This window comes from Procambarus clarkii, chromosome 83, assembly GCF_040958095.1.
Source record: "Procambarus clarkii isolate CNS0578487 chromosome 83, FALCON_Pclarkii_2.0, whole genome shotgun sequence".
Lineage (NCBI taxonomy): Eukaryota > Metazoa > Arthropoda > Malacostraca > Decapoda > Cambaridae > Procambarus > Procambarus clarkii.
The window spans coordinates 12567631-12590958 of record NC_091232.1 but is presented as its reverse complement, the minus strand read 5'-3'; the positions used below and the strand labels follow the sequence as shown (position 1 = coordinate 12590958).

The window sequence follows — 23328 nt, the reverse complement described above, 5'->3', positions numbered from 1 at the left end:
ACCATGACTGCCGTATTGGTCTGTTGACGCATATCAGCAGATTCATCGGTGTTCGGTGGAGATAGGGGCGGCAGCTCACATGGCAACACAAATGCTTTGATCCTGAGGGTCCAGGCGGGTGCCCAAGGCAGAATTAGCAGCAACCAACAAGAAGTCCCCAGCATGGGGGGCTTGCACAGCTAGGAGGATTGCTTTGATATGTAGACAATCCAGTTGTGGATGTGTAATTAAGTGATTCTGATTATTAGCCGGTAAAGATCAGATTATAAATGCATAAATTCATAAGAACGCAAAGAAAATCTGTTTAAATATAGTTGGTGTGTCAAGTTTATAGTGTGGTCGTGTAGTTATTATTGTGATAGAAACCTGGATATGTGTACAAATCCACTAGGGCCGTGACGAGGGTTCGAACCTACGTCCGAGAGGATCCCAGACGCGGCCTTAATCGACTGAGCTACGACATGGTAAAAGAATTTGGGCCCTTGTGGATTTGTTCATTTGATGCTTCACGCTATTGTGATTTCTGTGTGTACTGGATATGTGTGTTTATGATTATATGGGAGATGTATCAATACCAGAAAAAATCGTGTTATTTTCGACACTCATTATATTGGAAGAGAACAGTTTAGGATTGGGGAGATGGTTTGGTGACATTTGTCTAGATTTGGTTCGTCTAAGTACAAAAGAAAACGAGATTTTCTGTAACTATATAAGACAGTGCTGGACAAAGTATTTTGTCCAAGCATAACTGCCTCGGTAAACGTATAACCAATTTTATCATTTTTAAGTGCAAACACGATCGCTTGCCAAGACTCGCCTCCCTGCTGCACCAGATGAACGCAAGTAATCAAGTGTTGGAACACAAACACTTGCTACGATGTTGTTGCTCCTCTGACAGTTCTCTGTTGTGAGTTTCTATATACATATCAGTAAAGTTATTTGTTTTGCTAAATCGCTGATGATTTCTTACATTTTTTTAAAGATAAACTTTAGGAAAATTATTATTGAAAAATATGTTTTTTTTTTTCTGTGGGTTAGAGTATAATGAGAATTGCAGGATGATGTTGGTTTTAGCCGAGACAATTATACAATGCTGTGATCTTGCCTTACTAAAGACAAGATCACAGCATATTGATTACTTATACACCCCGATTACTACAAACTTTATCCTACCAACTGCAACAGCGACACGGGCAGCATGACGACGAGAAGTCAAGCCCAAAAGACGACAAAGAAGATATAGCATCAACTAGAAATATAACATCATTAAGGCAAAAGAAGAACAGTTCAAGAACGAAGAAAGAACTCTACACTATACTGGTCCCTCGCGCCTCCCAGATAACAGCGCCACGACTCACCACCCATAAACATCACTCACCATCCACACCACTGTAACATACCGACTACAGATCCAAAGTAAATGGGCTACTAAACTTTCCCTCCCTCTCGTACCCAATCCTCATCCTATATTTCCTGTATCTCAATACAACATCTCTCTTCCCTCCTCCTTACTAAACCTTTTGGTCACGAAACGAAACCTCGTATGATGGTGTTTGATGGCTTTTGGAGGTTATATTGTTTGTGTTATCTTGTTTTGTACGTGTCTTCCTCCCTGAGGAGTAGAGACTCATAAGCAGCTCAGGAATATACAATCAGATTAACAAAAATGAAAAAGAATTGTCATAGATATCGCATTGGTATGCAGGACACTTCTTCCATATGTGCTATGACTTGGCTTTATACTTCTAGAATATGGCTGAGTTTGTTGAGATATTTTTTTACAAAATGATGTTGTCTGTTGTCCAAGTCTTGTACCATATGACCGAGCGTGTTGTTCAATGCTATCAGTGTATGCTTGCTTCTTTAAACATATCACAATTTAGTTTAAGCTTGGTAAACATATGAAGAACTTGTTCACAGATAATTCCTGTCAACAACGTATAAACACTGACATTGCAGTCACCGTACTTGTAGTCATTGTCGTCATTTGCGATCATGAATTTATTTTCGACAAGACACACGCAACATATCGACACAGAGATAACGATAATTCCTCTGATCATCGCAAGACATAGATTCCTCTTCACAGTGTTGAAAAACGCGATGGCTGCTGGATCCAGGATCAAGAGCGCGTTCCAGTGCCACTTGTATTGTTAACCTCTGGCGCTGTTATCCAGCCTGATAGTCGAAGGATTTTTTCATCTGTTTATGATCAGGCAAGTTATCTATAATTTTGCCATACCTTAACAAATGCTCTAATACGTGGCATTAACCTTAACCAAATGACAAGAGAAACAATTAAGTACCTGATTGATATTTTATGTGATATTTCTACCAATTCACAGCATAACTACCGACACAGCTCCTATGGTCTGGCAAACTTTTAGAATTGTGGATCTAATATAAAGGGGGGTATTAGTACTTAATAAATCTAGTGAAGTTAAAGGAAGGTGGAAAATTGCGAATATAAGCAAATCAAGTGTGAACTTGGGCACTGTTTTCAAGGTCGTCGACCTAAACACGAGTACAAATTGGCCCCCTGACAGTTGCTCGTCTCACTCGGCTGCTCCTGCCCGCCCACAGTACTTCACTCCATATCACGGCACATTTTGCACTCCCAGGGGCCACTTCGCCCTCTCAACGGCCTGCTTGGCCCTGTCAACGGCACACTTGGCCCCCCACACCAGCATAATCATTCCACCAAGACCTTAGTTTTGCCGGAAGCAAGACGTCCGTGGTTGTCGCCATGAAGGGAGTGATCCTTCTAACACTCTTAGGTAAGCAGGAAGTGAACTCCAACGGTTCCTTTAAATACTCTTGTATTGGCTCGGCCTGGTTAGTGCTGGCCTTTAAGCCCGTCAACCACAGGAGGGTTGTTAAGGCCACAACAACAGCTTACTGACCAACTAGCAAGTAATAGGAATATTTTAATCCTAAATATATTTCAGGACCAAAATATAACTCTCAGTGTATAGAGCGGTGATTGGGGTGCATCTCACTGCGTATATATGGGTTACAGAGATATATTGATATTACCAAGTCTAGCACGGCTGTTAACTTGTCTGTCCGGGTCAACTATGGTCGTGAGTTCGCTTTATCATTTAACAGTTAAAGTGAAAAGTGTTGAAATAATTCCTGGAAAAATCTCAGTTAACATGGGCAGGAGTGGATACATGCGAACCACGGCCAGAAGTCAATAGTCACTTACGGATCTGCTACGAGCCTGTGCATCTTTCCGCAATCTTTGGCGATTTTGTTTACATTCATTAAAAATGTATAAGCTCCGAGGCTGTATATAACAATATCAACATTCGATTGGGAAGTTTCGATGCTCGTAAACTGTTTCATAAATGTAACCAAAGACGCCAAACATTGAGACAAGATGCAAAGGTCCGTAAATAGATGCGTAAATACGTGTTGAATCTCGGCCCACGCCACTAGGCATTTGCATGATATGGTACTTTTATAAATAGTAAACCATATCTGCAAGACAGGTTATAGATATGTAATATTTGATTACAGTTTCAGCACTTTTGGGTGATTGCTCACCAAGTCATCTTGAGGTTATCTTGAGATGATTTCGGGGCTTAGCGTCCACGCGGTCTGGTCCTCGACCAGGCCTCCTTTTTGTTACACACACCCCCAGGAAGCAGCCCGTAGCAGCTGTCTAACTCCCAGGAACCTATTTACTGCTAGGTGAACAGGTGCATCAGGGTGAAAGAAACTCTGCCCATTTGTTTCCGCCTTCGCCGGGGATCGAACCCAGAACGTTAGGGCTACGAATACCGAGCGCTGTCCACTCAGCCTTCATGCTTACCTATTTACTTTTGCACTACTCATCTTAAATCCAGATTCTCAATCCATAATCAGCTGATGTATAATTTTCAGATCCTATTCTTTGCTGCCATATAAATACATTTGGTGCTCTGAATGTAGGTTTCCTCAAGCAACCTAACTTCAATGTGCCTTTCATTTGTACACTCTTAATATATTGTTTACAATCTCTAATGATATTGTGGCTCATTAAGGTGTTTGGTTTCCATTTGTGTTCCGTTATTCGTGTACCACCTGTCGCTCCTGCCTATTTCTTCATTTTATAAGTTTAACATCATACAAGATGTTTGGTCGAAGGCTTCTGTCAGTCTAAACTATACAATCCACCCGCCGTATTTCTGTCTTGTTTGACCTCTGTCACTCAGTCATTGATCACTTATTAAATTTATGTCAGGATTTTAGAACTCTCAACCCATGCTGGATAGAATTCTGATAAATAAGTTCCCTTCCTCTGAAATATTATTTTATATAATAGCTTAACATTCACGACACTGAATCTCTATTTTCACTCATAAATGTCAACAGCTTTTGGGGCTTTACAAGGCCATCACTGAGCACACAAACTTCAGCTAGACGTAATGTAAGACGCGCCATATCATTATGAATGAGGAGGATAATGCTTAGGTGTTTTATCACCTTAGAGCCGGTCGGCCGAGCGGACAGCACGCTGGACTTGTGATCCTGTGGTCCTGGGTTCGATCCCAGGCGCCGGCAAGAAACAATGGGCAGAGTTTCTTTCACCCTATGCCCCTGTTACCTAGCAGTAAAATAGGTACCTGGGTGTTAGTCAGCTGTCACGGGCTGCTTCCTGGGGGTGGAGGCCTGGTCGAGGACCGGGCCGCGGGGACACTAAAGCCCCGAAATCATCTCAAGATAACCTCAAGATATCCACTGATAAAGGTGACCGTGTTGGTGTAAGATTACCATCAATCATATAAAAGGTCTCAGATGGAAAGCTTTTCTGCTAGTTTCAAGGAGACACGTCTGTATACGGAGATTATATAGCTGCCATTTTGACATGACTTATAAACATTGCAGCAAGTTTGTAAAATTAATATGTCCATTCCCTGGAAACACAAACCGAAACTGTCTTTATTTTCCGCTTGTTACAACTTGTAATAAAGTGGTTACATCTTGGCTTAACGTGTTTATGACGTATTAGAACGTTGTTGCAACTTGCTACATTGGTTGTTATAACTGGTTTGGTGTTAAAACTTGTTCGAACGTTGTACCAACGTCGTAGTTTCGGTGTGTGTTTGGCGGGTTCACAATGGCACCAGTGTGTGTTTACCAGTATGTTATATCTCTTGACAGGAGGATGTTGGGCCGTGTACCCGAACTTGGAGTACAAGTACAAGTACAGTGGCAGGATTGCCTCTGGTATTCCATCTCTCAAGGACCAGTACTCTGGAGCTGGTATCCAGGCCGATGTCACTATCCAGATATCAAGTGATCTCAAGACGTTCTTCAAGGTGAGCAACTATGGCAATACATTATGACATATGTGATACATTTTGCCAGGTGTGATACACTCTTCCGGGTGTGATACATTCTGTTAGGTGTGATACAGTCTTCTGGGTATAATACATTCTACCAGGTACCATTCTACAACGGTTGGAGCCGGTCGGCCGAGCGGACAGCACGCGGGACTTGTGATCCTGTGGTTCTGGGTTCGATCCCAGGCGCCGGCGAGAAACAATGGGCAGAGTTTCTTTCACCCTATGCCTCTGTTACCTAGCAGTAAAATAGGTACCTGGGTGTTAGTCAGCTGTCACGGGCTGCTTCCTGGGGGTGGAGGCCTAGTCGAGGACCGGGCCGCGGGGACACTAAAGCCCCGAAATCATCTCAAGATAACCTCAAGATAAGGTGGGCAGGTAGTGGTACAAAAATATATATATATATATATATATATATATATATATATATATATATATATATATATATATATATATATATATATATATCATAAATCTTTCCTCCACTCCAGGGCAAATGGTAATATTATTTTTTACCGTTGTGAGATGATAAATTTCCCCTTCCAATATATCAATACTATTATCATATGACTCTGGTAAAAATAAATATTATATGAAAACATTGTTTAGCATTAAATCTTCAACAGCTGAGTAACACAGAGGTCGGTGAATACCACGACGAGTTGGAGTGTGACTCACGGGCCCCGCTGCCTATTGAGTACCGGCCCCTGGTGGAGGGCAAGGGACTGCTGGAGAAGCCCTTCGAGGTCCATACGGGCCAGCGGTTGGTAAGTGAAGAATGAGTTATCATTCATTTCTAGGCTGACTGCTATCTGCATGACTTGCTCGATCAACACGTAAATGCGAGTGAAATGTTGTTCATCGACAATATAAATTAAGACTCTGACACAGACTCGAGAGAGAGAGAGAGAGAGAGAGAGAGAGAGAGAGAGAGAGAGAGAGAGAGAGAGAGAGAGAGAGAGAGAGAGAGAGAGAGAGAGAGAGAGAGAGAGAGAGAGAGAGAGAGAGAGAGAGACAGACAGAGAGAGAGAGAGAGAGAGAGAGAGAGACAGAGAGAGAGAGAGAGAGAGAGAGAGAGAGAGAGAGAGAGAGAGAGAGAGAGAGAGAGAGAGAGATAGATAGAGAGAGAGAGAGAGAGAGAGAGAGAGAGAGAGAGAGACAGAGAGACAGAGAGAGAGAGACAGACAGAGAGAGAGAGAGACAGAGAGAGAGAGAGAGAGAGAGAGAGAGAGAGAGAGAGAGAGAGAGAGAGAGAGAGAGAGAGAGAGAGAGAGAGAGAGAGAGAGAGAGAGAGAGACAGACAGACAGACAGACAGACAGACAGACAGACAGACAGACAGACAGACAGACAGACAGACAGACAGACAGACAGACAGACAGACAGACAGACGGTCAGACAGACAGACAGACAGAAAACCAACCCGACAGTTACACTGACAGGCAGGCATACGGACAGACATATATACTGACCGATAGAGAAAAACACAGAGAAACAGATCGACCATGAAAGACAGAGGACATCCTTATACATTTAGGGAAAACCAGCAACTCGACCGTATTGCAAGAATGACCAATAACACAATCCCTTCTTTCCAGGGAGAGGAATACGTGAAGCTGCCTCAGGAACCAGCCTGGATCACCAACATTAAAAAAGCCCTCATTAGAGTTTTCGGTGTTCCACCCCTGTTGGTAAGGGGCGAGGATCTTGCGGGAGCTTAATGTCAAAGATCGAACAGAATAATGAAAATAGAGCATTAAAATGACACATTTACAAACTAATTCAACAATTTCTTTATCCTCTAACTTCTGTTCCAGGGACATACCGGGGGACGTGTGAACGCCTTCAAGCAGACTACCTTCAGCGTGAACGAGACGATGATACATGGAGATTGTTTGAGCTGGTAAGCTACACAGAAGTAAAGAGAGATAGATAAATATATAGATCTATTTACATATATTTTTACGTCCTTCTTACAAATTGCTTTTTAAGCCACTCAACCTTGTATGTCACCATATCCCGTCAGTCGTCACTTCCTCCTACTGTTACTGCTTCTACTACCATCCCTCGAGTCTTGAAGTCCTAGTTCTCGCAGCTGTCAAAGCCACTAGCAACGTCTCACGGACCTCTCATGCCGACAGGTACTCTATGATCCACCTGAATAAGGAGCAAGCAGCCCAGGAGGACCGTCTCAGGGAGGCAGCGATGGAGGAAGACGTCCAACGTGACCAAGAAGACTTTGAAAGGTGAGGCTTGTAATTACCATACTGCTCTCCTGAGATGTGCTCTGTCAGCTACAATGGGAGCTGGATGTTCTGTATTCGTCTGCTAGATAGTTAGCTGTGGTTATTTGAAAGTTTACTGTTGATAGCTGCATGAGAATGCTTGATTTGTTGGGCTATGGATATGGATACAATTGTAATTTTATGTATCTATTATATTGGTGTTTTTACTCAGGATATTTCATTCGATGGTATGGTTTATGTGCAGAAATGATGAGATTATTGATTGAGCCTTCCTGTTTGTATATTATTAATCGCACTGAAAGGGAGATGTTGTCGTCTTGTCTTTATATTGAGATCGTTGGGGGTTCATACTTCTCAAATGGGCATGTAAAAGTATTAATGATATTAATCCTTTTTTTCTGTGGCATTTTGTGTAATTTCAAAGGAGTTCTTCATGATCAAGTATTATTGAGAACATCATATTATACTACCTTTCTGGACTAATGCTATGATATAGTCATTGGAAAAGTTAATTTGGTGACTTTCTCCTCAATAGAAATCCCTTTCTAACCGAAAAACAAAGTGACTACAAACTAAATTGAACATTTTGTTCCATTGTCAGTTATACGGCATTAAAAGATCCGTCGAAGAGTTCAAAAAGCCACAGTTCCAAGACTAGTAAGACGACCGGAACCAAAACGACAGGATCGCAGACTGGTCCTGCCAAGCTCTCGGTTCCTGACCGTATTGACAACACCCTCTGGAGAATGACTCGAACTGTCGACTTTGATTCCTGTGAAAATCTTGTCCAATGGAAGGTAAAATTTGATTTGTCATCAATTTCTATACAATATAAAGTGATTAGTTCTAGCATTTAATTTCATATGTTTTCCTTTAAGTAAGATGTCTTTTTGCTTCCGTTATTATTCCGTCATTGTCTTTTTTCAGCAGTTATGATAGACTAATTACAATGTATCATGTTTATTACACAGCGACCGGCCAGTGAGTTTATCACCATTCCATTGTTTCACTGAAACACAGTTTTAATCGAACTTAAATTTGAAAGAAATATTTTTATGCAATTTGATGCAAATTTGATATAGTAAATCAAATGAAAGGCTAAAATGAAACGTACGTCTGCCGAAGTCTGTTTAATAAAATAATTACGCATTGTTTAAACAATAAATCTAGCCTTATTAAACGTATTTTTGGCTAACTTAACCCAACTGTAGATATTGGTTACTATGAGAAAATCTCACCTTGTCAGAATCAATGATGTTCACGTGACGGCAAGAGTTACATTACCATTGACACGGGATAGGTACAGCGCCTGATTTAATCGAATACGAAAAATTGCAGAGAAAAGTTTAGATTAGAAACTTAAGACATACCGTCACCTCCAGATACACGGCAACAAGAAGACGGATTCATATATCGAACGCACTTCCGTCGGGACCTACCTGCTTCGAGGCGACCAGACAGACGTTCGTATAGAATATGCTCTCATCGAGGGCTCCATCAGTGTGTTTACCGGCCAGCTGTCCTCTGAACATATCTCCACCTTCACTAATCTGGTAATTTATATACAGCATCTCTTGATACTTTATCTTCCTCTAACATGAACATTTTATGTCATTTTAATTTATGGTTTTCCTTCAGCATTTAACTATATTACTCATCTATATTATTTGCATATATTTGTAACAATCAACTTTAATTAATTTCAATATGAATAATATTTGTTTTATTCTCTTCTCCTCTCCAGTTATCTCTTTTCTCCAACTCTCCCCGTCCCTTCTTTCTCTCTTCAGTCTTCAATCCTCTTCGCCTCTCTTCATTCGTCTTTTTTTTTCCTCCCTCTTTACACCCAGCCATCTTCTCATTCTGCCTCTCTACTGTTCTCCTATGTCTACCTTCCCGTTTTCCTCTCTCCTTACCCCTACCTTGTCTTCCTTTCTTACACGGCATCCCTCCTCCTCACGGTAACTCTCTTACACAGAAAACACCATAAAATATTCATTTATTGTTAACCAAACCACACACTAAAAAGTGAAGGGACGACGACTTTTCGGTCCTCCCTGGACCATTCTCAAGTCGATTGTGAGATCGACTTGATAATGGTCCAGGACGGACCGAAACGTCGTCGTCCCTTCACTTTCTAGTTTGTGGCTTGGTCAACATACTTCAGCCTCGTTATTGAGATTCCTCGTCTATATATTCATTTAGTGGTTCCCACCATCTTATGTTCCATAGACGCTGGAGTTGAGAGCAGTTCGACGCATTCAGAAACTGTTTACCATTGACTATGAGAGCCAGAAGCACCGGTCACTCAACTACCAAGTCGATCTTCTATCATATACTTCGGTAAAATAAAAACTTGATTTGTATTGTGGAAAATGGTTGAGAAGTGCCACTAAATAAAAATTAAAAGGAAGTATTTCTACTAATTTAATGTGCCAGGCGAAAAATATATATCATTAGTCCTCCTTACTTGATTCATTTTACTGTTAAGTTCTAATATTTTACTTTTAATTTATGCCTGAGATTCTGCTACTTTTTTAATTGAAATAATTAACATTTGTTCTCAAAATATAACCTATTTATGCTGAACGTCACCGAGCAATTCCAGGAAGGGCCACACCGGAAGGTACACCGCAGTGTGGAGGAGAAGATCACGGGAATAGTCTTCACTACTGAAAGAATCACCGAAATCAAGGTCTGGACTTGGTGATATCATAGAGATATTTAAATGGAATAGCGATAATAAAAGAGGGTGAGGAAAGAGGAAATATATCTCAGGGGGGTGAAGAGATTTTGGTTATTTGTATATATATATATATATATATATATATATATATATATATATATATATATATATATATATATATATATATATATATATATATATATATATATATATATATATACATATATATATATGTCGTACCTAGTAGCCAGAACGCACTTCTCAGCCTACTATGCAAGGCCCGATTTGCCTAATAAGCCAAGTTTTCCTGAATTATTATATTTTCTCTAATTTTTGTCTTATGAAATGATAAAGCTACCCATTTCATTATGTATGAGGTCAATTTTTTTTTATTGGAGTTAAAATTAACGTAGATATATGACCAAACCTAACCAACCCTACCTAACCTAACCTAACCTATCTTTATAGGTTAGCTTAGGTTAGGTAACCGAGAAAGTTAGGTTAGGTTAGGTTAGGTTAGGTAGGTTAGGTAGTCGAAAAACAATTAATTCATGAAAACTTGGCTTATTAGGCAAATCACGCCTTGCATAATAGGCTGAGAAGTGCGTTCTGGCTACTAGGTACGACATATATATATATATATATATATATATATATATATATATATATATATATATATATATATATATATATATATATATATTCATGAAAGATGCAGAGAGAGAGAGAGATAGAGAGAGAGAGAGAGAGAGAGAGAGAGAGAGAGAGAGAGAGAGAGAGAGAGAGAGAGAGAGAGAGAGAGAGAGAGAGAGAGAGAGAGAGAGAGAGAGAGAGAGAGAGAAGGAGAGAGAGAGAGAGAGAGTGAGTGAGTGAGTTTGTAGCCATCATTACTTTCCTCATTTCAGAACCTGATCATCAGCCGCATCGATGAAATAGCCATAAGACTAACCACTCGTCCGTTCAGCAACGACCTGCTGGTTAGCGACATGAGCCTCCTGGTGGAGGCTGCATCTGTTCTCAGTCGACCAGAGATCGATGAAGTGTATTCCAAGATAGACCCAGACGACCTGTACATTAGAAAAATGTAAGTCATTATTAATGTAAATAGTGATGAATGATATTGAGATAGAAGTTATGTACGTAATAAATCTTGAGATAGTTTCAAGGACATTTAGATACGTCATAATAAACATAAATATATTATGGATTTTGAGAGCACTCATGTAGATTTTTTAAAGTGATTCAAGTTCTTATTTGCATGATTTTAATTTTAAAACATTTGTTTATTAGCACTACAAACACGAGTACAGTTGTCTCTGACTGTATTTTGTAATAAAAACATATTCATTATTAAGAGACAAAAAACAAACCTCTTTGGCATGTGCACGAGAAACATACATGAATTCATAAGCACGAACATGAGCATGCACATGCGCACACATACACCCACACACAGGAATAGACAAAGGCACACACATATTCACTCAAACACTCATATACACACAGACACACAAATACTGGGGATGTGTGTGTAATAAATAAAGACACACACACAGACACACACACACACACACACACACACACACACACACACACACACACACACACACACACACACACACACACACACACACACACACACACACACACACACACACACATAGGGGCCTCGTAGCCTGGTGGATAGCGCGCAGGATTCGTAATTCTGTGGCGCGGGTTCGATTCCCGCACGAGGCAGAAACAAATGGGCAAAGTTTTTTTCACCCTGAATGCCCCTGTTACCTAGCAGTAAATAGGTACCTGGGAGTTAGTCAGCTGTCACGGGCTGCTTCCTGGGGTGTGTGTGTGTGTGTGTGGTGTGGGAAAAAAAAAAAAAAAAAAAAAGTAGTTAGTAAACAGTTGATTGACAGTTGAGAGGCGGGCCGAAAGAGCAAAGCTCAACCCCCGTAAAAACACAACTAGTAAACACACACACACACACACACACACACACACACACACACACACACACACACACACACACACACACACACACACACACACACACACACACACACACACACAAACACACACACACACACACACACCCACACACACACACACAAACACACACACACACGTGAGTATGTAAATGATATTCACATTTCCGCTAACTGCATTATCTGCATATATTTTAGAGATATATTCTTCGAGGTGCTGATCACAGCCGGCACTGAGCCTGCTGTAAGATTCCTACTGGATAAGTTCAGGGAACCAGAATTCAAAAAAGACCATTTCGAAGTTATGCACAGTTTCTTAGACTCCTTTGCAACCTCTGTCAAAGACGCTCAGCTCATTTCCGAATTAATCGTAAGTTTTCGTTGGTTGTGAATATATTTTGATGAAATTAAAATTGATTTCGTTTCATTTATAAATTGTCCTGTGAATTTATAAAACAGATTTAATTTACAACTCATTGTGTATTACTCGTCAAGGATCTGGAACAATCACTTACTTGGGATGAAGACGATCAACTCTTGAAGATCTCTGCGTTGGGGAACTTGGCTTCGCTGGCCAAGCAATTGTGTCTGTTCTCTGACAAGTGGGAATCTTTCGGGAACTACGCCTGTGATCCTCAGTATACCTGTTCCCCAGATATCGTCTTTGACAACTTCCTTCCAGCACTGATTCAAGGCGTTCAGGTGAGTCATCTTGCTCGCTTTTTTACTCATAAGCAATAACTGTAACAAACTTTAACGTAAGATTCCAAGAACTGGTTCAAGTTGTCTTTCAAGATCTTGCAAATCACCTTGAAAGTGCTTTGCAACTACCAAGGTGGCGTATAAAGAGCCTGTTTTACCAGATTCCCGAATGGACAAATTTCTCAAAGTTCTAAAACATTTCCTTCTCATCAGGATGAGGAATCACCTGTATGGAGAAGACTGGTGTACATCCAAGCACTTGCCAATCTGGGCGCTCCTCAGATCATCAACATTCTCAAGCATTTCGTTCTTGGAGACAAAGAAAGGAGTCTGGTCCTGAGGATGAATGCTATCCTTAGCCTCACTACGGTGTATCTTCAAAAAGCGGCCCACAATGAGGTAAGAAATTCCCTCTTTTTATGGAAATTTGTGCTAAAGTGTTATTTGAAAGAAATTAGAGTTCATACGCCATTTTCATCATGCAATAATCTATTTTTATTAGCATAAAATTAATAATGAAAGCAGTCTGGTAAAACACACCAGATTAACATAGGCAAAATGTGTTCATGTTGTTTTTGATGTTCGAGGGAAGAGATAAATGTGTCGTTCGTGCTTCAGGTGTTCAGCCTCCTGATGCCAGTGTTTGAGAACACCGGGGAACACTACGAAATCCGCATGACTGCTTTTCTGGCCATGAGCACCTATGAACCCAGCCTCACATGGTGGGAGCGGATGGCTGTCTCTACCTGGCATGATCCCTCATCCCAAGTGGCCAACTACGTCTCTTCCACAATCACCTCTCTCGCTAATGCCAAATATCCCTCGTGAGTACTCAAAGCCAAGGAATGAAGCTAGATTAAGATTCTCCCATTATTTCTCGAGGTTCGGACTAATTACAATGTAAATACCTCTTTAGAGGCATTTGATAATGACGAACCCAAACGTTGTCGTCTCCACATTTTCTGGTGTGTGGTTTGGTCTTCATACCTCCTTAGTCATGGTTCCTTTGTCGGTTCTGAATGTAAGTGAATATCTGGATCATGGTCTGAATTTCCAGAAATTGCCAACCATTGTAATAATTCACAACCAGCTAACAAAGAGGCAGCTGATGTATTATTTCATGTGGGAATAATAGGAAATGACATTGCAGACGAAGCTGCAAAACTTGCAACTAAGAGAAGAAATGTAGACATTTACATACCACAGAGTCTATCACAGATTAAGAAAGTAATTAGAAACAGAGCAATGCAAAAGACGTACAGTGACCACAACACAGCAGTTGCAACATCAGGATCTGCGGGTTGGTACAAGAATTCAACCAACTACGAACCACTTAGTTTCATGAAAGGGAACAGTAGAGTAACAGAAGTACATTTACATCGCATCAGGCTTGGATACCCATGTGCATGGGAAATAGGCTTACAGGTTCCGGAAGATGAGAGAAAAATGTCAGCACTGTGGAGAAATGCCCGACAGACCACTGGAATATTATCTAACACAGTGCACAGTTACAAACCCATTAAGATTTCAACTTAGATTCAACAGAGCAGAAGAAGTTGTTAAACACATATGGCAAAATCTTACTGAAGCGACCTTACGAGTCATAAATACTCATACTCCGCCCAAGTAAAACAGAAACAAGCAACACTTAGTGGGCCAGCCAGAGGCTTAGGGCCCGCGAAGGAATATCCCTGCAAAAAAAAAAAGACTGATGTATTTAAATATTACCTGGTCACTAATTCCGTGGCTAATCGTAATGTCAGTGTCTCATTTAACATATGGATGAGCGTCACTCATCCTGCTAAAAAAATATATTGATATAGCAGCAAGTATAACACAATATATTGACATAGGAGCAAATATAGCGAAATATATTGACATATTAGCAAGTATAGCACAATATATTGACATAGCAGCAGGTATAGCACAATATATTGACATAGCAGCAAGTATAGCGCATTATATCGACATAACAGCAAGTATAGCACATTATATCGACATAGCAGCAAGTATAGCACATTATATCGACATAGGAGCAATTATAGCACATTATATCTACATAGCAGCAATTATATCACATAATACCTACATAGCAGCAAGTATAGCACATTATATCTACATAGCAACAATTATAGCACATTATATCTACATAGCAGCAATTATAGCACATAATATCTACATAGCAGCAAGTATAGCACATAATATCTACATAGTAGCAATTATAGCACATTATATCTACATAGCAGCATTTATAGCACATAATATCTACATAGCAGCAAGTATAGCACCCCACAATTGGAAAACTGCTGGATTGTTGATCCTTTCACTTGTATCCGGACGAAGCTGGAAGCTGTTTAACTGTTTTAAGTGAACAGATCGCTATACATGATTAATATTGATCAACTATCAGGCTTACGTTATCTGGCCGACACAGAGATGGAGAATCTATAAATAACATATATAAATCTGTTTATATCGATATATCTTATATTCGACAAATATATATGTTGAGTATATATATTTCGCAGGTCCAGAAATGCTGCACTTGTGGTACCCTTGACCAAGCCACCAGCTCACCTCTCCCTCATGCACTCTGCCATGAGTTACCTCAACGATTACCTCTACAACTGCAAGGTAAGATGACTTACCTCAACGATTACCTCTACAACTGTAAGGTAAGATGACTTACCTCAATCAACACCTATACCACTGCTGGATAAAATTCCTTTCCCATAATGATAACCACTACAATTCTTTAGTAAGATTATTTCCTTAAAAGATTTATTTGACTTACCCAATAAAAATGTAAGTGGCAGCTAGAAAGTCATCTGATATGTATATGATGAGTTTTATACACAAAGATATTGTTGTGATACGACAAAAAGTTATAGATAAAACTTTTCAATATATATTTTTTGTGTGTGATATTTATGCACAGTCGAAGACCCGCCTTTCCTTCGGGTGGCTGAGCAGTGTGAAGGGCGTCTTCCCCTCTAAGCTCCTCCTGCACCTGCAGATAAACACCTTGCTCGGATTCACCAGAGAGATCAGAGTAGGTTTATCAAGATGTCTATGTATAGCCATACAGCAAATGAGTGTGTGTATGTGTGTGTGTGTGGATGGGTCCTTGCTTGTGTGTATTCGTAGCAGTGTACCCTGTTGTGCCTGAGTGACTTGACCTGAGTGAAGTATGTGTTTTTTTGTGTATAATAATAATAATAGTAATAATAATAATAATAATAGTAATAATAATAATATTAATAATAATAATAATAATAATAATAATAATAATAATAATAATAATAATAATAATAATAATAATAATAATAATAATTCTTATGTACAATATATACATTCTGTACAAGTTTCTGGAAACCACGACCTCCGTTTATATTAAAAAAATACGGAAAGTATATTAGATGCAGCGGAAATCAATCCAAGAACGTGCATTTCTAACATGCCCTTTTCCACTTCCAGGCGATCATTCACGAAGAAGGTGTAAATAATTTTATGAGAACGATAGCCGTTCGCTTAAACGGGACGATTCAAAGCAGTGAAATTGAAATTGTTCAAGAAATGTTTACTGAAATCATGGTAAGATGAATCTACAGGTCTGGATGTAATGTTAGAACTCATTAAATAGTTGAAACCAAAAATATTATCATTCATTACAAAATGTGCATAAATTCCCAACATCTCATACCAAAAGGCTCCAATTAAACTGGATTTTAAATAATTATAACATTCTCAAAATAGATGCATTCATCTGTCTATCGCCATTTTCCCTCCTTTTATTATGAATCTATAATGTCATGATGCAGAGGTGATTCAGAGAGTTTTTGACAAGCACGAAGTTAGCTCAAGCCGTGTCCCCAAGACTATCCCCTTGATCATCCTCTTTTCTGTTTAAAAACTTACGAAATCACCGAAAGTGTGTCCAATGAGTTCTATATCTAGTTCATAGTTGATGGCAGCGAATTTGGTCCAGTAGAGGGAAGGGAATCTTGGAATCCCATTCCAAGATTCCCTTTTAGAGAGGGATTCCCTCTTAGAGAGGGATTCCCTCTCCAAAGACATCAGGAAAGTTAGGGAGTATTAGTTACCAATGCTTCGACTGTGCATTTTATTCAACAATTCACAGAACTACAAAAAATAATAGTAACATAATAAGGTTTTCACAAAATATAGTAACAAGTACTCTTGCCATGTCAAAGCTAAATTTTTATCGGTATCGTAAACATTTCCCTGTTACAAATCTCTGTACAGAAAAATGTATATTCTTGCTTGCAATATATGTTGCATAATTAAATAAAAAAAAATATATATATACAAATATAATTTGTTTGTATTATAATTGTAAATAATTGTTTATATTTTTATAATTAATTTATGTATTAATATTATCATTTGTATTAATTTGTATAATTTTCTGTTATCATAATAGGAACAACTGGACTTCATATATCACGAGGAGCCTTCAGATATCCGATTCTATGCCAAGTATAGGGATTCAATATCCCTTTATCTACATCAAAGCAACAGTTACTTAAGTATGTACTTCACTCCCCCCCCCCCCACACACACACACGCGCGCACACACACACACGCGCGCACACACACACACACACACACTTCCCGCACGAGGCAGAAACAAATGGGCAAAGTTTCTTTCACCCTGAATGCGCCTGTTACCTAGCAGTAAATAGGTACCTGGGAGTTAGTCAGCTGTCACGGGCTGCTTCCTGGGGTGTGTGTGTGTGTGTGTGTGGTGTGGAAAAAAAAAAAAAGTAGTTAGTAAACAGTTGATTGACAGTTGAGAGGCGGGCCGAAAGAGCAAAGCTCAACCCCCGTAAAAACACAACTAGTAAACACACACACACACACACACACACACACACACACACACACACACACACACACACACACACACACACACACACACACACACACACACACACACACACACACACACACACAACATAAAATTAGGTTCAAATAAATAACAAGCAAACTTGCAGCGAACCAAAACTAGTAAGACACACCTCAGTTAATACTCAACATCAGTAGTTTATTCCGAAAATCAATTGGAGCAATGCAGGGGATTCGAACCCTCGACTTGGGTACTCCCGAGCCCCCCACTTTACACGTGGATCACAACAGAGTGTAAGTTATACAACCTGTAATCCCAGTGAATCCACACGACGTCTTGAGGGAACCAATGAAGCTAGTCCAGGCTTTGATTTTTCATTAATGTATCACGTTAGTATGGGATTTTCTCGTGCATGTGAAGCTTCAGCCTATGGTGGGAAACTCCATTACCTGTTCCAGACTGCATGGAAGCTATATGTAAAACCTGAACTGGCTTCACTAGGGACCAGGGACCAGATTCACGAAGCAGTTACGCAAGTACTTACGAACCTGTACATCTTTTCTCAGTCCTTGGCGGGTTTGTTTACAATTATTAAACTGTTAATGAGCTACGAAGCACCAGGAGGCTGTTTTCATCAATAACAACAGTTCATTAGGAAGTCTTCATGCTTGTAAACTGTTTAATATATGTAACTAAAGCCGTCAAAGATTGAGGAAAGATGAACACAATCGTAAGTACTTGCGTAACTGCTTCGTGAATACGGGTCCAGTTACTCTTTGCTACACGCATAAAACCTTGTTCCGTTTCTCTTTACTCTAGATTCCCTGGTGGCATCGTCGGTCCCCAACATGAAGCGGGACGTGGAATACATTGAGGTGCTGCCTACCGACCTTGGTCTTCCCTTCATGATTCAGGTGAGTTCGTGGGAGTTACAGTTTGGCCCTTACCTGCGACAGGTTATCTTGAGATGATTTCGGGGCTTTTTAGTGTCCCCGCGGCCCGGTCCTCGACCAGGCCTCCACCCCCAGGAACCAGCCCGTGACAGCTGACTAACTCCCAGGTACCTATTTACTGCTAGGTAACAGGGGCATTCAGGGTGAAAGAAACTTTGCCCATTTGTTTATGCCTCTTGTTTCTGCCATTTGTTACGAGGCCCCTTGACGTGGTGTGTGGGAAAGCTATCTATCTTAACGAGCTATCTAGCTATCTAGCTATTTATTTTAACTATCTAGCTTAACTGGGATGATATGTTACAATTTTTCGCTTAGTAGTCTTGGGAGAGATGTTCGAGTTGAATTTGGTGGGAAATTAGCATTTCTTAGGCGCATAAGAATGATCACCTCACTGATGAACTCAACCTCCAGAATGATCACCCACACTGATGAGTTCAACCTTCAAAGAGTCAAAGTCACGATGAAGGAGTTTTTAAATTATACTTTTAAGTTAAGTGAATTACTCCTCAATAAGGTCGTTAAAAGCTGTATTAATCGTGTTTCGATAACGTAAATATTTCGTGAATTTTTTTTTATATATAAATGATTCACATAAAAATTAGAGTAAAAATTCATCAGTAAAAATTACAGCCTTCTGTGAATTGTTTCCAATGAGTGTGTATTTATTAGATAGAATACAAATATTATTATGAGCCATTACCATGGATAAATTACCTGAAATCCTTGCACTGTACCCACATTTTGCTTCCAGTAGATGAACGACATATGAGATTCAGAAACAAGTAGTGTATTGTGAGGACTAATAATAAACAGAAGCTCCCCTATGACTCTGTAATATCCCCATTGGCCAAACTATTATGTGTTAGCGATAAGACCTACCATTAATGTATGATGACTTACTGTAAATATGTAGCTCTTGTAATAGCACTTTCTCTGTAACTAGCTGACATTGTGTGAAGGTGTGAAGGATTGAAGAAATTGTTTATGTAATAATCTAAGATGAGGTCTGATAAAGACCTTTTGTGCCCTCTGTAATGCTTTTGCGCTACCGCTCACAGGATGAGTATGGGGTGCACAATAAACTAGCCGCCTTCGGCGGTAACAATGAAGCACAGTCAACCAAAATGTTTCTAGAGCATTTCCTCCATTCACTGTCCACTGTGTTCTCGTCTCTTTCGCTATGATGATCCGTTCCATACACACGTGTATGAACCAGATCATCCACAAAATGAAAACATATATTTTCTCTGGACAAAGAGTTTCAATATGAATAAGTTCTATCCTAATTACATTATTCTCTATTTTTGCAATCTCTAATTGTATCATAAATGATGACAAAATTGGTCCTTCAGGAGAAAACGTGATGCATTATATATGAACGCAAGCTTATATGTATATTGCATCGTATTTAAATTTGTCTTTTTGAGTACCATCAGTATCACTATCTAAAGAGCATTCCACACTCTGGATGGAGCATTATGCTGTATGCTTTGTCTTTGCAATATGGAATTGTGATCCTGTTAAATTAAGTCATTTTTCTTTCAGCATGTTCAATTTACTATTATAAATTGAAAACTTTAACCATATATTCTTACGTATTATCTGTTTGATAAATGTAACACATTAATGTTTATTGATTTTCTCTGTTTTATTTACAGTACACTGAACAAAACGCCTTGTGGATTGAACAAACTGATGCAGACATGAAGTTGATATCCGGTGTATTGCAATACAACTCATATCTTACCATTGAGTAAGGTCTTCAAGCTTGCCTAAGTTTCATTAACTCGCTTAATATTGTGGCTCTGTTTTCAATGGCTTAATTTAAAGAATAAATATTGTTTTATTAGAGTACAAAATCTAATTTCAGTCAGATTCCACAGTGAGTAAGTGGTAAGGTATTTTTGTTCACTAACATTGCAGGGAAGACCCAATTTTCAATAAAGTTAAGCTTCATTGATAATTCACATAAATTACTAAAAATAGTGGAGAAAATTGGCTCGAATACGTGTGTGTGTAGAATTTGACAAAGAGCAAGATAAAGTTTCTATACAGAACCAAGTGAAAGGTACTGCTAATAGTTCTATATGTCAGGTTCTACCTATAAATTATTAATATATATATCAATCGTATTCAAATAAATATATATATCAATCTGTAAAAAGAGTATTGTCTGCAAAATATGATTTTCAGGGAAAACATATATGTATAAATATTATTTATGATGAGAGTTATTAGGTAACTGCAATTGCAATCCTTCCTCCTAATCCTATCCTTAAATAGCTTGAATGATATTAATTCAGGCACTTTTGGATACGTTATCCATTTTGGATAATTATTCTATTCAATAATTTACCGATATGCCGGATATATTTCAAGCAATGGTATCATATTCTGCGCATATTCATTCGTTCCACTTCAACCCTCAGCTACAGCGAGGACAACACACTGGAGACCAAGACGCTTTTGCCATGGTCACAGAAGTCCGCCGTGGGAGCTGGTCTCCATAATGCATTCTCATTGGTCCTCCCTTTTCACATTCCCTTCGGTGATCTTCCGGAAAACATGATACTACTTTACTTTGAACCTCTACACAATAGCACGGTGAGATATACGAACCACTAACACACGTTTCGTGTCAGTTAAGAATGCTAACGACATCGCTTGATAAGACTCCAGACACCCAACCCATAAACCTGTAAATGAAGGTTATGGGGATGTTTCGGACCGTCGTGGACTATTATCAAGTTTATTACACGATTTGACAATATTCCAGGAAGCACCGAAACGTTGGCCCGTCCATTATTTTCAGATTGTGCGTTAACTGGCTAATTTCCAGGCACGTTATTGTCCAATAAGACTTCTAGTAACTAAATGGAAGGATGTTTATATTGCGTAAACGACATTATAACAAATTATTCATACTAAAGATTCTGGTCAAGTTATACTGAATAAATCCAGGAACTAGGATATCAAGGTATATGCAATTCTTGACTATTTTATTATATATTTTTCTCGCACATGAAATTCAGTTGTGTATTTTAAGAGTATTCTTAAAATACATTCCCGAAACTGCAAGATCCATTCCAGTATTGTAGTTGTAAATCAACATAAATTACGTATTTTTTTTCAACAAATGTATTTCAGACCAATGTTATTACACCAGAAGTAAACTTTATTTTTTTTTCGTCATAAATCGTTTCATTAAAATAATCACATACTTGTGTATTCCAGGTCCAGTTGCTCAACTCTCACAACTACCCATTCACTGTGATGACTGGCCCCTTCCCCACCGCTGTCCACACCCAACACTCTGAGTACAAGAAGATCAGCGCCGTTCCCTTGGAAAATTTCGTGGTAAGACTCAGTGTTCTTAATTCTCAGAGCACGGCAGAAACACAAACATAACCTGCTTCTTACCCAGTATATCTCTTGACGTTTGTAAACTTGATAACAGGATATTATATGTTAAAAATAAATATGTTTATTCAGGTAAGGTATATACATACAAGTGATGTTACATTAATGGATTGATATATAGATAGAGCTAGTACATACAATGCCTAAAGCCACTATTACGCAATGCGTTTCGGGCATTATCAGACTAATGCTCTCAGCTCAGCAATAATGTGTTACTAATACTTCATTTACTTCCTAACTTCTGACCTCAGCAGCGACGTGGTCACGCACTACCATCTCTCATCGGTCTCTCGGTTGAGACCTACTGGTCAGCAGACTTTCCGCATCCAACCACCATTTTCAGGTAAATAATGACTGCTAGGACTCGAGAGGTTTTATAACAAACATAATTCCAATCTGCATTTCATATTGAAATATTTCTTAAGCGTAAACAATATATTGTGTACATATATATTGGACCCTTGTCGAGCTCCCACGTGTGTTTGCACATATTGTCTTCTCCTACCACCCCCTTGTATATTGTAATAGTTTATGCTGTTGCATATTTGAAGAAGAAACATATCTGTTATCTTCAGCGATGATGTCGATCCGTTCACTCCAGCCTACAAGAGTTGGAACTACAGTCTGGTGTGGGACCCGATGACTTCTACAACCAAGACTATCAATCTTACCTTTACACATGGTAACAACTGGAGGTCTACTTTCTGGCTATATTGTAAAAAAAATGCATTCACACATTACATACACCTCACATAAACACAGACATATATACATACACTTCACACACACACTAAGGGGGCCTCGCCTAATGAGATATAGGGGCCTCGCGGCAGAGTGGTCAGCGCTCTGGGGTCGTAGTCTTAATGACCTAGGTTTGGTTCCCGGCGGAGGCGGAAACAAATCAACAAAGTTTCGTTCACCCTGATCCACCTGTTCACCTAGCAGTAAATAGGTACCTGAGAGTTAGACAGCTGCTACGGGCTGCTTCCTGGGGATATGTTTGTGTGTGTGCATGTGTACTCACCTAGTTGTACTCACCTAGTTGTGTCACACAATTCCTAGTTGTGTACTCACCTATTTGTGCTTGCGGGGGTTGAGCTGTGTCAACACACACAGGAAACGAGGAAAGGCTGCGGGAAATGCA

General features: G+C 39.4%; 1 protein-coding gene across 1 annotated transcript in view; it reads left to right on the top strand.

Annotated features, from left to right (window-relative positions):
* Positions 1-2548: 2548 nt before the first annotated feature.
* LOC123768630 (hemolymph clottable protein) overlaps positions 2549-23328 on the top strand; it is a 32165-nt gene continuing 11385 nt past the window's right edge. Inside the window, exons 1-25 of the mRNA XM_045759254.2 lie at positions 2549-2777; positions 5149-5306; positions 5957-6097; positions 6927-7019; positions 7146-7231; positions 7470-7574; positions 8176-8371; positions 8957-9127; positions 9807-9917; positions 10183-10269; positions 11166-11344; positions 12438-12609; positions 12735-12941; positions 13155-13340; positions 13560-13765; positions 15470-15575; positions 15880-15993; positions 16419-16535; positions 17386-17491; positions 18631-18725; positions 20423-20517; positions 21194-21368; positions 21999-22121; positions 22436-22527; positions 22760-22866. Of these exons, the coding sequence (XP_045615210.1) occupies positions 2747-2777; positions 5149-5306; positions 5957-6097; positions 6927-7019; positions 7146-7231; positions 7470-7574; positions 8176-8371; positions 8957-9127; positions 9807-9917; positions 10183-10269; positions 11166-11344; positions 12438-12609; positions 12735-12941; positions 13155-13340; positions 13560-13765; positions 15470-15575; positions 15880-15993; positions 16419-16535; positions 17386-17491; positions 18631-18725; positions 20423-20517; positions 21194-21368; positions 21999-22121; positions 22436-22527; positions 22760-22866 (3259 nt within the window). The 5' untranslated portion in view covers positions 2549-2746. The remainder of the gene's footprint in view (positions 2778-5148; positions 5307-5956; positions 6098-6926; positions 7020-7145; positions 7232-7469; positions 7575-8175; positions 8372-8956; positions 9128-9806; positions 9918-10182; positions 10270-11165; positions 11345-12437; positions 12610-12734; positions 12942-13154; positions 13341-13559; positions 13766-15469; positions 15576-15879; positions 15994-16418; positions 16536-17385; positions 17492-18630; positions 18726-20422; positions 20518-21193; positions 21369-21998; positions 22122-22435; positions 22528-22759; positions 22867-23328) is intronic.